This window comes from Entelurus aequoreus, linkage group LG02, assembly GCF_033978785.1.
Source record: "Entelurus aequoreus isolate RoL-2023_Sb linkage group LG02, RoL_Eaeq_v1.1, whole genome shotgun sequence".
Taxonomy (NCBI): domain Eukaryota; kingdom Metazoa; phylum Chordata; class Actinopteri; order Syngnathiformes; family Syngnathidae; genus Entelurus; species Entelurus aequoreus.
In genome coordinates, this window is record NC_084732.1 from 95,786,975 (window position 1) to 95,805,810 (window position 18,836).

At 38.0% G+C, this 18,836-nt stretch overlaps 1 protein-coding gene and 1 non-coding gene across 3 annotated transcripts in view; one reads left to right on the top strand and one right to left on the bottom strand.

Annotated features, from left to right (window-relative positions):
• Window positions 1–16,332, bottom strand: part of tpp2 (tripeptidyl peptidase 2) — a 41,154-nt gene extending 24,822 nt beyond the window's left edge. For both annotated transcript variants that reach the window (XM_062035372.1, XM_062035363.1), the window contains exons 1-11: window positions 16,065–16,332; window positions 13,589–13,717; window positions 13,346–13,441; window positions 11,741–11,845; window positions 9,076–9,200; window positions 8,838–9,001; window positions 5,280–5,434; window positions 5,134–5,210; window positions 4,925–5,052; window positions 2,022–2,270; window positions 1,827–1,942 (exon numbers count right to left, since the gene is read on the bottom strand). In XM_062035372.1, coding sequence (XP_061891356.1) covers window positions 1,827–1,942; window positions 2,022–2,270; window positions 4,925–5,052; window positions 5,134–5,210; window positions 5,280–5,434; window positions 8,838–9,001; window positions 9,076–9,200; window positions 11,741–11,845; window positions 13,346–13,441; window positions 13,589–13,717; window positions 16,065–16,229 — 1,509 coding nt within the window. In that variant the 5' untranslated portion in view covers window positions 16,230–16,332. The remainder of the gene's footprint in view (window positions 1–1,826; window positions 1,943–2,021; window positions 2,271–4,924; window positions 5,053–5,133; window positions 5,211–5,279; window positions 5,435–8,837; window positions 9,002–9,075; window positions 9,201–11,740; window positions 11,846–13,345; window positions 13,442–13,588; window positions 13,718–16,064) is intronic.
• A 1,242-nt stretch (window positions 16,333–17,574) lies between these two features.
• trnad-guc (transfer RNA aspartic acid (anticodon GUC)) lies at window positions 17,575–17,646 on the top strand. Its single transcript has one exon. It is a non-coding gene; the product is annotated as a tRNA-Asp (tRNA).
• Window positions 17,647–18,836: the final 1,190 nt, after the last annotated feature.

Here is an 18,836-nt window from a genome sequence, read left to right on the forward strand (position 1 = left end):
ATAGGGTTCTGGATTATCATTTGTCTCAAAGTAATATTTGTTTTCTCTCTCGCAGACTGGCGTGCATAGTAGGGTTGTTGTTGAAGAGAAAAGCGAACATTGTGATGCGTCTGTGAAATTAAAATGACGCCGCATGCTTGAAATGAGCAAATATGTAAATATAACATGTTAATATGAATGTGCAAGGTACTACATTCATATATACTTACAGCGTGCGTGTACAGTATATAAAACCTAGGAGGTTTTTAGAGCGCTTTATAGGTGGAACTTCCATTCTCTACCTTGTTAGCTGACATTTGCTAGCGTTTATTTACAATTTAGAATGCATAAAAAAAGAAAAACGTGTGTTCCTGTCTTACATAAGGACTACAAAAACATGTAGTTCCCCTTTAAAGGCCTACTGAAATGAAATGTTTTTATTTAAACGGGGATAGCAGATCCATTCTATGTGTCATACTTGATCATTTCGCGATATTGCCATATTTTTGCTGAAAGGATTTAGTAGAGAACATCGACGATAAAGTTTGCAACTTTTGATCGCTGATAAAAAAAAGCCTTGCCTGTACCGGAAGTAGCGTGACTTCAAAGGCTGAAAGGCTCCTCACATTTCCCCATTGTTTACACCAGCAGCGAGAGCGATTCGGACCGAGAAAGCGACGATTACCCCATTAATTTGAGCGAGGATGAAAGATTCGTGGATGAGGAACGTGAGAGTGAAGGGCTAGAGTGCAGTGCAGGACGTATCTTTTTTCGCTCTGACCGTAACTTAGGTACAAGGGTTCAATGGATTCCACACTTTCTCCTTTTTCTATAGTGGATCCCAGATTTGTATTTCAAACCACCTCGGATACTATATCCTCTTGAAAATGAGAGTCGAGAACGCGAAATGGACATTCACAGTGACTTTTATCTCCACGACAATACATCGGCGAAGCACTTTAGCTACGGAGCTAACGTGATAGCATCGTGCTTAAATGCAGATAGAAACAAAATAAATAAACCCCTGACTGGAAGGATAGACAGAAGATCAACAATACTATTAAACCATGGACATGTAAATACACGGTTAATGCTTTCCAGCCTGTCGAAGCTTAACAATGCTATTGCTAACGACGCCATTGAAGCTAACTTAGCTACGGGACCTCGACAGAGCTATGCTAAAAACATTAGCTATCCACCTACGCCAGCCCTCATCTGCTCATCAACACCCGTGCTCACCTGCGTTCCAACGATCGACAGAGCGACGAAGGACTTCACCCGATCATAGATGTGGTCGGCGGCCCGGAGACGGAGGAAGTCAAGGTGAGGTCGGTGGCTAGCGCGTCTGCTATCCATCTCAAAGTCCTCCTGGTTGTGTTGCTGTAGTCCGCCGCTAATACACCGATCCCACCTACAGCTTTCTTCTTTGCAGTCTTCATTGTTCATTAAACAAATTGCAAAAGATTCACCAACACAGATGTCCAGAATACTGTGGAATTATGTGGTAAAAACAGAACTTTTTGTATTGGATTCAATGGGGTCCGAATAGTTCCGTTCACTCCGTGAAGTCACGCGCATACGTCATCATACCGAGACATTCTCAACCGGAAGTTTCGCTGGAAATTTTAAATTGCACTTTATAAGTTAACCCGGCCGTATTGGCATGTGTTGCAATATTAAGATTTCATCATTGATATATAAACTATCAGACTGCATGGTCGGTAGTAGTGGCTTTCAGTAGGCCTTTAAACTAAAATTTGACATAGGAACAAATCTCGTTTGTAGACCAAGGACCGCCTGTAGCGCACGTTATCAGGAAAAGCCACGAGCAGCGGGAGGTAGGTCACCTGAATGATGCCATGGCCCTGAGCAAACACTTCAATGTCTTCAACCTTCAAAGCTGTGTTTTCCAGCGCTCTCCTCACACCAGGAACAGACGGCTGAATGCCATTTTGTTTTAATCCTGCATCACACCAAGTCACAAGCGAGCGTAAATAACCAAGAGGTACAAAAGTAACTTTTCGTCCGGAGCTCGGACTCACCTGACAGGACAAGAGCAATGCCTCCGCAAGCGTTGGGGGATGACATCGAGGTGCCGTTCATCAGCTGGGTCCCACGGAGAGTCCAGTTGGGTACGGATGCAATGGCGCCACCGGGGGCACTTATGCTCACCCCGAGTGCCCCGTCTGTACTCGGGCCCCTGGAGGACCAGGTGTACTGATTGGCGGGTAGCTTCTCCCTCAGGGAATACTCAGCCACCATCATGTCTGGGGTCACATAGGCTCCAACACCTGAGGGAGGAAGTCCATTTTCACTCGGGTAGTGTGGACGTGCAGTGTTTCCCACACATTCATTTATTTGTGGCGGCCCGCCACGAAAGAATTACGTCCGCCACAAATAAAAAAAATTTTTTTTAAATGTCAAAAAAAAGTTTTTATTTTATTTTATTTATTTTTTTGTCCTGTCCAGCTTCTCAGGCAAATCATATAGTTGATGTAGATGCCCATATAGGCTGTTCAGATTTACTTTACAAAAGAGAAGTGTAGGATACTTCTCTTGTTGCCTTATTTGTATTTGACCACTACTGTGTTCTGTTTATTTGTTACTGACTGTGGCAGGTTACCTCTGCCTCTGTTTCACTTTATGTTGCTGGTAAATAATATGGTTGTAGTAGTAGGCTAAAGTTAAATTATTTAGTATGCACTAATTAAAGGGGCAGAGCTTTAAGAGACATTTTAGCTTTTATATTTTATAAGATATATTTTTTGTAAGAACCACAATTAATAAATATATTTCAGTGAATAACTTATTGTTCAAATCTGTATATAAATATGTACATAAAGTGTTGTAATTATATTGTAAAATGGATGGATGGATGGACGTTTAAAACAAAACTGTTATTATTAATTAGTAAGTGTACATTTTTGAACCTTTTTAGAAAAAATCATATCATTGTAGTAAATTATGCAAATTACTCGATGATGTCATGGTGACCACGCCCATAGCCACGCCCCCACCGCCACAGGTATCTTGGCAGTTTATGGGAAACACTGACGTATATACCTAAATTAGCCATTTTTAAAAAACAAACATTGTATTAATCTTAGTGCTGTCAAAGTGTGTGTGTCCATTTTGTGTCGAGCTCTTAAAATCAGCATAATGTTTAATAAACAAACATTTGCATAAAGCAAACAAATAGTCAGTCCCACGTTGATTGCATTAAAAACTTAAAAATAAACCGTCTGATCTGTGATGATAGACATTAGTTAAGAGTTAACTGCAGACTTAATCTGATTAAATATTATAATCGTTTGACAGCCCTAAATCATTTATTTACTCTGGATGCCTTCTGAACTTCTCAGTAGAGGTGGGAATCTTCGGGCACTTCACAATGTAGGGGTAAGGATTCAAACCGATTCTGGCAATGTCTTATTTGGTATAGTAATTATAATAAAACCTTATCAAAACAGGTGACAGGTTCAACCTCCTTTTGTTTGCTGAAGTATGACGTGAATGCACAAAGAATACGCATGGAGATGGCCTTAAAATGACTTTTTCGAAATTGATTCTTTAGAAAAATTATTTATAAAACAAAAAAAAATTATTTTACAAAATCATGACCCAATTATGAATCAATTGGAATAAATAAGAATCGAGATTTGTAAGTGAATACATTTTTTGAGCACCCTTTCTCAATTAAAATTTTTTGTATATTGTTTTTAATCAGTTAGCGAGGTCAAAAAAAAGCACATTAAAGGGGACCTAACCAAGTTTTCTTACTTATTGGTACCGTATTTTTCGGAGTATAAGTCGCACCTGCTGAAAATGCATAATAAAGAAGGAAAAAAACATATATAAGTCGCACTGGAGTATAAGTCGCATTTTTTGGGGAAATTTATTTGATAAAAGCCAACACCAAGAATAGACATTTGAAAGGCAATTTAAAATAAATAAAGAATAGTGAACAACAGGCTGAATAAGTGTACGTTATATGAGGCATAAATAACCAACTGAGAACGTGCCTGGTATGTTAACGTAACATATTATGGTAAGAGTCATTCAAATAACTATAACATATGGAACATGCTATACGTTTACCAAACAATCTGTCACTTCTAATCGCTAAATCCCATTAAAATCTTATACGTCTAGTCTCTTACGTGAATGAGATAAATAATATTATTTGATATTTTACGATAATGTGTTAATAATTTCACACATAAGTCGCTCCTGAGTACAAGTCGCACCCCCGGCCAAACTATGAAAAAAACTGCGACTTATAGTCCAAAAAAAACGGTACCTTTTTTTGTGTATTTGGGATCTGCATAAGTCCCAAAAATGTTAAATCAAACCATGGAAGCATTGCGGAAATGTTCATAAAACAATCTTGCCTTCCTTCATACTTCCTCCAAACGAGCCGTTTGGACTTTGCCCCATTAGTGGCGTTTTTCCCAATTGTTACGTCAGCGTATTATCCATTTATGGAAGAAATTTACCCAAAGTGCTTTGCGCCAGTCTACACTGTAGTCAATGAACTCTTTATTTTTCTCCATCCTCTTGTTGTGCGGCAGACTGGCTCGTACATGCACATGCATTCTCCGCTGTTGCCATTTCTAATGCAAAGTAGCGTAAAGTTCGTACTTAGAATCGTAGACTCACTATGTAAGCGCTAAAAACTACAACTTGGCTGTCGAAGTAGAACCACTTCAATAATTAAGACCGGCCACAAAACTGCGCTTCCCAACTTGCCTCTTGAAGAGAGTTGAAAATGGTCTGTAAAACATAATCTAAGCAACAATTTGACCAAAGACCCACAATTACATGTTATGTAGGCCCAAGGGAAAGAAATCATTATATGAAATCATTACATGAGCCCTTTAATTTGCCAGGGGCTTGCAGTTGTGTATTCACCAGCAAAGAGCGGTTTATGACAATCGCTGTTTACCTATGACACTGCTGGTGGTTCCTCCGGGGCAGCCGACAGTGGAGAGACAGGGGCCGTTGTTTCCTGCACTCGAAACAAATATAACATTGTGCTTCTGCACAGCCTCTGTGATCACCTCACAAATTCGCCTGGAAAAAAAGATAAAACACACAAAAATATCTTAAAGTGAACACCACTCTTCCCATAGTCCAATCATTCACGACACTCACCCTGAATTGGGCCAGTGGGTGGCTTCCCCGTAGCTGTAGTTAACCAGGTCACACTTGTAGTTGATCACTTCGATCATCTTTGGAGCAAGGTGGCGATTAGGAAAATGGCCAAAGAAGAACGTTTTGACCGCATTGAGCTAACATACCGCTCTGATGAGTCCAGTGCCTGTTTCCATGGTGCTAAGTCGTGTGTCTCCGATCTTCAGAGCCAAAATTTGAGCACCGGGGGCAACGCCATTACGCTCTGGTTCTTCTGGGAAGTAACCTGCTGCAATGCTGGCAACATGTGTCCCGTGGGCCCCTTCAGATGACAACAGCAACAGGCAAAATCCCTATAAGAGCTTTTCACATACAACTACAATGGTACCTGAACATAGGAGTAGTTTAAGATTGGAGCGGTCGCTTTTTGTTATTCTTTAAGTTGCAAGTTACGAGCCTCCCCGCTGCTAGTTGGTTTGATTGATTGATTGAAACTTTTATTAGTAGATTGCACAGTTCAGTACATATTCCATACAATTGACCACTAAAAGGTAACACCCGAATATGTTTTTCAACTTGTTTAAGTCGGGGTCCACGTAAATCAATTCATGGTGAAGCGAATGCCAAAGATAACCCCGTAATTAGAGATGTCCGATAATATCGGCCTGCCGATAGTATCGGCCGATAAATGCTTTAAAATGTAATATCGGAATTTATCGGTCTCGGTTTCAAAAAGTAAAATTAATGAATTTTTAAAACGCCACTGTACATATCCGGTAAAACACGGACGTAGGGCATACTTGTCAACCCTCCCGATTTTCAGTGCCCCTCCGAAAATCTCCCGGGGCAACCATTCTCCCGAATTTTTACCGATTTCCACCCGGACAACAATATTAGGGGCGTGCCTTTAAGGCACTGCCTTTAGCGTCCTCTACAACCTGTTGTCACGTCCACTTTTCCTCCATACAAACAGCGTGCCGGCCTCGTCACATAATATACTGTATGCGGCTTTTACACACACATAAGTGAATGCAAGGCATACTTGATCAACAGCCATACAGGTCACACTAAGGGTGGCCGTATAAACAACTTTAACACTGTTACAAATATGCGCCACACCGTGAACCCACACCAAACAAGAATGACAAACACATTTCGGGAGAACATCTGCACCGTAACACAACACAAACACAACAGAACAAATACCCAGAACCCCTTGCAGCCCTAACTCTTCCGGGACGCTACAATATACACCCCCCTCTACCACCAACCCCCCCTCCCGAATTCGGAGGTCTCAAGGTTGGCAAGTATGCTCTAGTATACTCAGGACTGAAGCTCTGTGCCTTTATTGTTTTTGTAGCTGTTGTTTTGAGGCATGTTTAAAAAAAATTATGCACTTTGTGACTTCAATAATAAACACGGCAGTGCCATGTTGGCACTTTTTTCCATAACTGGAGTTGAAGTTGTTCTCTTATTTTGGAAAACCTTGTTTTTGATTGATTGATTGAAACTTGTATTAGTAGATTGCCCAGTACAGTACATATTCTGTACAATTGACCACTAAATGGTAACACCCGAATAAGTTTTTCAACTTGTTTAAGTCGGGGTCCACGTTAATCAATTCATGGTAAAGTTACATTGTTTAATGCATCCAGCGGGGCATCACAACAAAATTAGGCGTAATAATGTGTTAATTCCACGACTGTATGTATCGGTATCGGTTGATATCGGAATCGGTAATTAAGAGTTGGACAATATCGGAATATCGGATATCGGCAAAAAAGCCATTATCGGACATCTCTACTTGTAATCCTTCCAAAAACATCCAGTCTTACTCTCTGGCCCTAGCTTATAGCTAAAGATTGATATATCCTTGTTTTCCAACCATTGGAAACTATTAGCCGCGGTCCAGCTTCCACAGCCTTCCCGCCGGAGTCGACGACATCCTCCATTGGCTCAGCTTCCTACCAAGCCTGAAGCTGCAAACTGGCGATGTCCTTCTGACCGATCATGCTGCAGCCAAGGCTACTGTGATTGTGACCCTCCCAGCACATCGCCTAAGAAGCTTGCACTCTTCTCCCCCACTACTCTGATTGCGGGAGATTAACTAAGACTATCCTCTCTTTTAACCCCATTACTCGCTACTTTCCCTATTCGGCAACTGATCAGCTTATTGTCCTTTTTGAAACTAATTAGACAGGCCGACTCTAAACAAAACGGATTAAAAAAGGATTTCAAAAGGCCCCGTTTACACTGCACACCAAATCTGATTTTTTTGCCCTCAAGTGACACAGATCAGATTTTTTTTGCCAGTCTAAACGCTCCAAAGTGCTTCAAATCTGATCCATTGGCATCATCGGGAGGTAGTCCTGAATCCGATTGGAATCTGATCTCTTCAGATGTGACTTCAGGCTAAACGCAATGCGACCTGAATGGGATTTTATCCTCAGCTTTGGGCGACCTACGTCACTGGAAAGATGCAGTCGCCAGCGGAAGTGGACAATTCATCACAACATCCGGTTTCGTTGAGAAAAGTGTATTTAAGACGACCAAATTTTCGGTGCATCACTTGTCAATAGTGCGCAAATAATAGGCTATAAGTAATATATGAATATATATTTTTAACAATATTTGAAAATGAATTCTAAAATGAACTGGGAGCCAGTGAAGGGATGCTAAAATGGGGGTAATGTGTTCACGTTTTTTAGTGCCAGTTAAAAGGCGAGTACTAACTGCAATGGAGCGATTGAGGCCAAAACTGATTACATTTTTGTTAAAAGTCTTAGATGATAAAAACTAGACCGTACAACGGAGTTAGTCTGATGTTCCAATTTAAAATCATTGTCAAACTTAAAACCAAGATTTGTGACAGTGGGTTTTAAATAAGGCATCAGGGGGTCCATGTCACTGGGGGGAGCATTCTGTTCTGAAGAAATAGCGATTGTTGAAGGACCGGAATTGATGCTGTGGTGCATTTGCTTACATGCGAGTTAAAAAATAAAGCTCACGTTGATCCACGCTATTGATCCACGCTGATGTCTGTGTCTCCTCTACTTAACAGCTATTAAATGACTAGAACAAATATATTACACTATATACATCCATTCATACATTATATCACTTTAATTTATTTTCACGTGAAAAAAACACTAATTTTTAAGGTGTTGCGACTTTTATTTTATTTTGTAGTAGTAGTAAACGACTTCCTCCCGGGCGACTGCCTTTGTTTTCACTTTATCGAAGTGCGCGTGCAAGGGACATCGAGGCCACATTGGGGCTGAAGTGTAATAAAAATCACATTTTACTTGCAGTGTAAACAGTCAGCTGGAAAAAAATCAGATTTTAAAAAATCAGATTTTAAAAAAATCTGATTTTGGCCACTTTGGCCTGCAGTGTAAACGTAGTCAAAGTCCTCTTTAGTCTGTTGGAAGAGGTAAAGGTATTACTACATTATTTAATAAAATTACTGGTGTTGTTTGTTATACTGTACATTCTATTGTACCCTTTTTCAAACAATATAATCTAAAAGTTCATTTTTCTTTTTGAAATACAGGTAACATGTTACATTTGTGGTGTTTTAGGGGAACCAAGCACAAATCAATTTCAATTTTCAGTGGGCAGCTTGGAGTTACGAGCTCGGTCATGAAACCAATGGAGCTCGTGAGTTGAGGTACTACTGTATATTAAAAAAACATGATTTTGGTGGCTGCCTTCAAATACTTTACCTCCACTTGTGACAATGCAGAGCGTGTTTCCTTCATCGTAGACATTCACAGAGTAGTTGAGCATCTCCGCACTCCCCAACGTCGCATACTTCTGCGACTCTCTGTAGGAGCTCAGCACAGTGCACTTGGACAGTTCTCCACACTCAGATGTGTCCACTACAGCTCTTAAGGGAAAATCAGCAACATTGGGACATTAGTTACCATTACCAGGACGACTAAATATACTGGAAAGACTTACCTAAACGTGACACCATCGTGCCAAAGAATGCAGTCGTATACAGGACCAGGATCACTGTATTTCTTTTCTAGAGACAGAAGCAGCTCTGATTGACTTTGCAGCTCTTCTTTCTGTAACTTTTCTACCTAGAGACAGAAGGCGGGTTTATTGACAAGGGAGTTTAAGAAGAGAGAAAAAGAGTAAATTTTGTTGACTATTTTCCCCTGACTAAAATCCATCCATCCATTTTCTACCGCTTGTCCCTTTCGGGGTCGCAGGGGGTGCTGGAGCCTATCTCAGCTGCATTCGGGTGGAAGTCGCCACCTCATTGCAGGGCCAACACAGATAGACAGACAACATTCACACACTAGGGCCAATTTAGTGTTGCCAATCAATCTATCCCCAGGTGCATGTTTTTGGAGGTGGGAGGAAGTCGGAGTACCCAAAGAGAACCCACGCAGTCACGGGGAGAACATGCAAACTCCACACAGAAAGATCCTGAGCCCAGGATCGAACTAATGACCTAAAATCAAAAGAAATGTTCACTACGATGTGTTCACCTGGGAGTCTGGACTCGGAAAGAGAAAGGCCACATTTCACTATTGTCGCTATGGCTCGCTATTCATAGCTTACCAAAGTCATACCAAAAATGTTTTGATAGATTTTTGAGCGCCGTGTGTAATGTTTTACATTTTCAATGGAACCTACACAATTTTTGTGTTCTTTACTTGAGTCATATTGCAGTCTACAGGTATCTCTTATGTGTGACTGCCATGTCATACCAAAACATTTTTGATAGATTTTTGAGCGCCGTGTGTAATGTTCAATATTTTCAATGGAACATATACAATTTTGTGCTCTTTACTTGAGTCATATTGCAGTCTACAGGTATCTCTTATGTGTGACTGCCATCATATTGCAGTCTACACGTATCTCTTATGTGCGACTGCCATCTACTGGTCATATTGCAGTCTACAGGTATCTCTTATGTGTGACTGCCATCATATTGCAGTCTACACGTATCTCTTATGTGCGACTGCCATCTACTGGTCATATTGCAGTCTACAGGTATCTCTTATGTGTGACTGCCATCATATTGCAGTCTACACGTATCTCGTATGTGTGACTGCCATCTACTGGTCACACTTATCATTTCACCATGTACCAAATGAAATAGCTTCGAGGTTGGTAAGCATAACCAAAATTATTCCGTACATTAGGCGCACCGGGTTATAAAGCGCAATGTCGAGTTTTGAGAAAATTAAGCATTTTAAGTGCACCTTATAGTCCGAAAAATACGGTACTAGCTCAAAATTACGGGTCAGTACTGTTAATATATGAGGATTTTATTAATTGATAAAAACACAGCATAGAAAGCTGACTGTTCCAAAGACTTAAACACACAATGCAGTGTTTCCCATTAACTGCCAAGATACCTGTGGCGGTGGGGGCGTGGCTATGGGCGTGGTCACTATGACATCATCGAGTAATTTGCATAATTTACTACAATGATATGATTTTCTCTAAAAAGGCTAAAAAAATGTATACTTACTAATTAATAATAACAGTTTTGTTTTAAACGTTCATCCATCCATCCATCCATCCATTTTACAATATAATTACAACACTTTATGTACATATTTATATACAGATTTGAACAATAAGTTATTCACTGAAATATATTTATTAATTGTGGTTCTTACAAAAAACATATCTTATAAAATATAAAAGCTAAAATGTCTCTTAAAGCTCTGCCCCTTTAATTAGTGCATACTAAATAATTTAACTTTAGCCTACTACTACAACCATATTATTTACCAGCAACATAAAGTGAAACAGAGGCAGAGGTGTCCTGCCACAGTCAGTAACAAATAAACAGAAAACAGTAGTGGTGGTAGATAGACACAGAGCTTCATCAAACATCTGATCCACTGAACAAAGAGCTCCAAAAATCTTGAACTTTATACTGCCATCAGTTTTACTCCCTACACTTAACCATGTGTTTCCTACTGCCTGCAGACTTTGCACCCTTTGTTATATACACATGTTGTGTTTCTAATATAAATACATTTAATAAAGTCAAATACAGATAAGGCAACAAGAGAAGTAACCTACACTTCTCTTTTGTAAAGTAAATCTGAACAGCCGATATGGGCATCTACATCAACTATATGATTTGCCTGAGAAGCTGGACAGGACAAAAAATAAAAATAAAAATAAATAAAAAAATAAAAAATAAATAAATAAATAAAAAAATAAAAAAATAAAAAAATAAAAAATAAAAAATAAAAAATAAAAAATAAAAATCAATTTGTGGCGGACGTAATTCTTTCGTGGCGGGCCGCCACAAATAAATGAATGTGTAGGAAACACTGCAATCTGATAAACAAACTTTACAAAGCTGAAATACAGAAGAAAATCCCCTAAAGATATTTATTCACATTGACACTGCATCATTCTTAGCCATAAACTCATGCTACGTTTATGTTCAACAAATGTTTTGCAGGTAGCATAAATAAAAGGTGACATTCAGTTGACTGAAACTAAATCAAATTTACATGACCTAAGTTTGACTAAAACCAAAATACAGTTTTGTCAGAAGAATATGACTGAAATTAAAATCAGCTGTAAGAATTAACACTGGCACACAGGGAGAATGCAGATGACACAAACAAGTCGGTCTGACCTGGGATGGGGTCGGGTGGGAGAGATCAAACTCCTCAGTCTTGCGACAGGCATCAGCCATTGCTGCTCGGTGTGCTGGGTCCCACACCTTCTCCTTTCGCTCTTTCTGGTGGAAAATACCATCATGCAAACGTCAATAAAGAAAAACATGTCCCACATTTGTGGTTTGCATCATCGGTCTCATTACCTGTGTCAATTGACTTGATCAGGAAGAATGTGTACTGTATTCTAATAGTAATACTGCACAGGTATCAAACTCAAGGCCCGGGGGCCAGAACTGGCCCGCCACATCAATTTGTGTGGCCCCCAAAAAGGTGGAAATAATGTGTTAATAAAGTACCTTATCTGTTCTTAATAAATGTATTACAAAAATAAATGTACTGTGCGCAGTTACCGTATTTTTCGGACTATAAGTCACAGTTTTTTTTCATAGTTTGGCCGGGGGTGCGACTTATACTCAGGAGCGACTTATGTGTGAAATTATTAACACATTAGCGTAAAATATCAAATAATATTATTTATCTCATTCACGTAAGAGACTAGACGTATAAGTTTTCATGGGATTTAGCGATTAGGAGTGACAGATTGTTTGGTAAACGTATAGCATGTTCTATATGTTATAGTTATTTGAATGACTCTTACCATAATATGTTACGTTAACATACCAGGCACGTTCTCAGTTGGTTATTTATGCCTCATATAACGTACACTTATTCAGCCTGTTGTTCACTATTCTTTATTTATTTTAAATTGCCTTTCAAATGTCTATTCTTGGTGTTGGCTTTTATCAAATAAGAATGCGACTTATACTCCATTTTTTTTCCTTTTTTATTATGCATTTTCGGCCGGTGCGACTTATACTCCGGAGCGATTTGTACTCCGAAAAATACGGTACATATATTTACACTTTAATAATCTCTGATAATAAAACTAAATATTATATCACCATACATTTCAAAACATTGTTTTTGTTCAAATAAAGATAAATACTTAAATATCTGCTTGACTTATGATTTCGATCCAACAAATTGTTTCATGCAAAAATTTTACAGTAACATTTTTTACAGTAAAATCCACTTTCGTACCGTTATTCAATATAGAGTAATAAATACACTATGAAAACAACACTTCACGGTATAAAAAACTAGCATTAATTTTTTCCGTAAAAAAATAGTGGTACCGTTTTTCAATTCCATTCAATTCCATTTACTTATTTATTTTATATCCTGTAAAAGAAAAAAACCCTGCAAATATTACGGTAAAATTGTGGCGACTGAGCTGACAGTTTTTAACAGTACAATTTAAAGATTTTGTTTTGTACAGCGTACATAAAAAAAGACATAATAATAAAATACATAGACAATTATATACATACACATTTATAATAATAATATTGTATATTATTCACTGTTAAAAGCAGCCCTCTGAGGGCAACCATAATTGCAATGTTGTTCTCAATGAAAAGGAGTTTGACACGCCTGTTCTGGATGAAGATGAATAAGGTCGAGCACAAAAGCACATGGATATGTATTGCACAATGATAAGGTGATATTCAGAAAACAACCCCTGCACAGTGAGAAGGAGGAACAATGCTATACCTTCCTACCTGTATTCTTTCTTTAAGCGCCTTAGGGAAAAACTCATAGCCATTTTTAACTCCAATGTGATACTTCCCTGATGGGTTGACCCAAGTAGGAGGGATCTAAATGACATAAAAAGACAGTGTGAGACATGTAGGAAACCAGAGCGCAACACGTTTATGCAACAATTCAGAAACAGAAATATATTTGAACTGTAATTTAGTGCTGCTGAATATATAAATGCTGTGAATGAATGAATACTGACAAACCGTCAGTATTCTCCCAGAGAGGCCGGTGATTGTCCCATCTTTGGGTTCCACCACCGTGGTCATGTTCACATCACCGCTGCCTGTTGTGTCGATAATATCAACAATCTTTGGCTTCCCGTCTGTGGTCACCTGTCGAAGAAGACACCAACATAAATCACAAATCAGGACATCTTAAATGACAGAAACAGGTCGCAAATAGTCTCTACCGAATAACTGTATTGTACGTTCGTCAAGCCTGGCGATAAACGAGACATGACTGTATCAAAGAAAAATAGTCATATTATTCTGTTAATTTTGCAAATTCAAAAAACATTATTTTAGCCTGTATTTGTATTGCTCCAAAACCTGCGAGTCTAATTACATTCTGGCTGGAGTCAAATAGAAAACAAATATGTGAGTGTACACAAAGGTTGAGTCGATGCCTTGATTCAATCTTTGTTTATACTATAAAACTCATTGCTGTGTTTATTATTATTATTATTAGGGCCCTACTGAAATTGCTGTGTTTATTATTGTTTTTTTGTTTTTGTTTTTTTCAGGGCCCTACTGAAATTGCTGTGTTTATTATTATTATTAGGACCCTACTGAAATGGCTGTGTTTATTATTATTATTATTATTATTATTAGGGCCCTACTGAAATTGCTGTGTTTATTATTATTATTATTATTATTATTATTATTAGGGCCCTACTGAAATTGCTATGTTTATTATTATTATTATCAGGGCCCTACTGAAATTGCTGTGTTTATTATTATTATCATTATTAGGGCTGTGAATCTTTGGGTGTCCCACGATTCGATTCAATATCGATTCTTGGGGTCACGATTCGATTAAAAATCGATTTTTTTTTTTTTTCAATTCAACACGATTCTCGATTCAAAATCGATTTTTTTTTCCGATTCAATAGGATTCTCTATTCATTCAATACATAGATTTCAGCAGTATCTACCCCAGTCTGCTGACATGCAAGCAGAGTAGTAGATTTTTGTAAAAAGCTTTTGTAATTGTAAAGGACAATGTTTTATCAACTGATTGCAATAATGTTAATTTGTTTTAACTATTAAATGAACCAAAAATACTACTTATTTTATCTTTGTGAAAATATTGGACACAGTGTGTTGTCAAGCTTATGAGATGCGATGCAAGTGTAAGCCACTGTGACACCATTGTTCTTTTTTTATTTTTTATAAATGTCTAATGATAATGTCAATGAGGGATTTTTAATCACTGCTATGTTGAAATTGTAACTAATATTGATACTGTTGTTGATAATATTAATTTTTGTTTCACTACTTTTGGTTTGTTCTGTGTCGTGTTTGTGTCTCCTCTCAATTGCTCTGTTTATTGCAGTTTTGAGTGTTGCTGGGTCGGGTTTGGTTTTGGAATTGGATTGCATTGTTATGGTATTGCTGTGTATTGTTTTGTTGGGTTGATTAATTAAAAAATAAATTAAAAAAATAATTAAAAAATAATAAAAAATTACAAGAAAAACTACAAAAAAAACCAACGATTTTTTAAAAATGAGAATTGATTCTGAATCGCACAACGTGAGAATCCCGATTCGAATTCGAATCGATTTTTTCCCACACCCCTAATCATTATTATTATTACTGTTATTATCAGGGCACGACTGAATTTGCTGTGTTTATTATTATTAATATTATTATTATTATTGTTAGGGACCTACTGAAATTGCTGTGTTTATTATTATTATTATTAGGGCCCTACTGAAATTGCTGTGTTTATTATTATTTTTATTGGGGCCCTACTGAAATTGCTGTGTTTATTATCATAATTATTATTATTATTATTATTATTATTATTAGGGCCCTGCTGAAATTGCTGTTTATTATTATTATTAGGGCCCTACTGAAATTGCTGTGTTTATTGTTATTACTATTATAGTAATTAAAGCTAATTTTACACAAACAAAAACAGGTCATCCCTCATTTTTATTTTAGGGTGTTCTTAGCATAGACGTCACAGTTAAAAATACACACATACATATATATATATATATATATATATATATATATATATATATATATATATATATATATATATATATATATATATATATATATATATATATATATAACTGTATATCGCTACTTCTAAACTATATTTAGCTATATGTAAAAACACAAAATGCTGACGTAAAGCATAAAAAGTGGTTAAAGTATTGGATGCCAGGCTATTTACGAGTCCGCTACTACCTACTTAGTTATTATTAAGTATCAGTTTGTGGGAACGGCAAACCACTACTGACAACCGTAGCGACAAATCAGCTTCTTTCAGTAAATAAAGTTGTCATTGTGACAAATATAGTTTGGCGGTAGCATGTACGTTAATCGTGCAGCCCAGCGGACTAGCTAGCTAGCTAGCTAGCTAGTGACGGTACACATTACACAGCGTTTAGCTGCAGCTGCCCACTTAGCTCGCATGCTAACTGCCGTTGACGCCGGCCAGCGGTACCTGCATGCCGGGGGCCCCCGGATCCACGCCGGTGTCCATAATGGCGATGAGCACCCCTCGGCCATCGTACTCGGGGAAGCGGCACAGGTAGGACGCGGCGCCGGTCTCTTTTTTGGGCAGCAGCCCGTGGAAGGGGAACGGCTCTTCGGTAGAATGGGTGGCCATGACTCGGAGAGCGACGATGAAAACACAAGCGGGCAAATGGCAAGAGAGACCAGCGAGTTGTTAAAGGGCCAGTACCGCTTCCCTGTCACGTGACCGGTGAGTGTTCTTAAAAACACAGTACCACCTCCTGTCACGTGACCGTCGTGGGAGCTGTCACGCCAATTTTCTTCCCTCTACAAAAACCTTCCCTCCCCCATTTACTTCCGTGGTCATGTTTCCTCTTACGTCATTGACAGCGATCGATAGCACTTCGGCTTTGACTGCCCGTCGCTGGAATGCTGGAATCTGAAGAAATCGATTATTGTTTGTTTTTTTTGTACAGGCGCGAAACAGGACAGTCGCGTGCAGGTTAAGGACCCCCGGCAACTTTGTGATTTTATTGGACGCAGCCCCGGAAGTAAATCCACACCCCTGATTGTAAATAATGTAAATAATTCAATGTGATTATCTTGTGTGATGACTGTATTATGATGATAGTATATATGATAGTATATATCTGTATCATGAATCAATTTAAGTGGACCCCGACTTAAACAAGTTGAAACACTTATTCGGGTGTTACCATTTAGTGGTCAATTGTACGGAATATGTACTTCACTGTGCAACCTACTAATAAAAGCCTCAATCAAACCAATCAATCAATCAAGGTTTTTGTAGAGGGAAGACATTTGGCGTGACAGCGCCACGTTGCCCACCTGCACTGTCTTATCAATACATATTTATTTGTCATTCATTTATTTTAAACAAGCTTAAATCACATGGAATTAATACTTTATTAGATAATGAGCCCATCTACAATTTGACATCAATTTAAGTGGACCCCGACTTAAACAAGTTGAAAAACTTATTCGGGTGTTACCATTTAGAGGTCAATTGTACGGAACATGTACTTCACTGTGCAACCTACTAATAAAAGTCTCAATCAATCAATCAACATCATGCTGTAAATACATTTGGTCGTTATTACCAACCATCAGAATCGGAGTGAGAAGACAAAGACACACTTTAATTTAAGTGGACCCCGACTTAAACAAGTTGAAAAACTTATTCGGGTGTTACCATTTGGTGGTCAATTGTACGGAATATGTACTTCCCTGTGCAACCTACTAATAAAAGTCTCAATCAATCAATCAACATCATGCTGTAAATACATTTGGTCGTTATTACCAACCATCAGAATCGGAATGAGGAGACAAAGGCACACTTTTCTTGAGTCATTTCTAAGGAATTGGTTAATCGATTCAAGGGTGGCATCAAGGGTCGATAATATTTAGCCCCCTGTATGTAGTCACGTCAATAGTTACTAAAACATTCATATTTTATAAATTCGTTGGCAACGTTGGCGTCCTCGTTAGTATAGTGGACAGTATCTCCGCCTGTCACGCGGAAGACCGGGGTTCGATTCCCCGACGGGGAGAAATTTTGTTGTCCCAATAATTTCCACATTGTCTTATTTCTACATGTTATACGTCTAAATATACATATTGCTCTTTTGTTGTGTATAACGTGTAATTTATACCACAATAGTCGACGGGGCCGCCTCTACATAGGGACATGAGGAGGAGGCACAGCCCCCTCAAATCAAAATATTTGAAGTTGAGAAAGTACATTTTAATATAGGGACAAAATGTGTATTTTACAAGTTGACATAACTATCCACAGTTGTGGAGAAAAAATGGTCAGAAACAACATCCAATCATATTCAATTTCTCCTTGTAAATGGGTGGGACAGGTTGGGAATTTATCCAACCACAGTACTTTAATAGCCGTACATTATTAGACTTGGACTTAGACTTAGACTTCCTTTAATTGTCATTCAAATATGAACTTTTACAGTACAGATAAGAACAAAATTGCGTTGCATTAGCTCGTTGTAGGGCAGGATAAAAGAGCAATAAGGTGCAGATATAAATAAATAGATTACTGTACAGATAAATATATTGCACTTTTGCATATGCATCCACGTTTATGGATGTATGTTATATTGTCTTTATATGACAGAGGGTGGGAGTTAGCCAGGAAGGGGGGCCAATCAGATGCTTTTTCCTTCTGAGATGAGGAAGTTCAAGTTGAACGTCTCACCAGGCGGCACCAAAACAAAAAGGTGATTATTTAACAGAGGGGTGTCAAACGTACGGCCCGCAAACAGGTTTTATCCGGCCGGCGGGACGAGTTTGCTAAGTGTAAAAATGAGTCAAAATTTTTGGAATGAAAAAAAAACGCTGTTCTAAATGTGTCCACTAGATGTCGCAATAGCAACTCTTTGTATCTTTGTAGATGTAAAAACAATAAACCACATGAAGTTAGTGCACCAATCGAGGAAAATGAGCCCTAATAATATTACAATAATATTCATAAACACAGTAATTTCAGTAGGGACCTAAAAATAATAATACTAATAATAATAAACAGCAATTTCAGTAGGGCCCTAATAATAATGGTAATAATAATAATAATGATAATAGTAATTATAATAATAATAATAATAAACCTGGCAATTTCAGTATGGCTCTAATAATAATGATGATAATAATAATAATAATAATAATAATAATAATAATAATAATAAACAGAAATTTCAGTAGGGCCCTAATAATAATAATAATA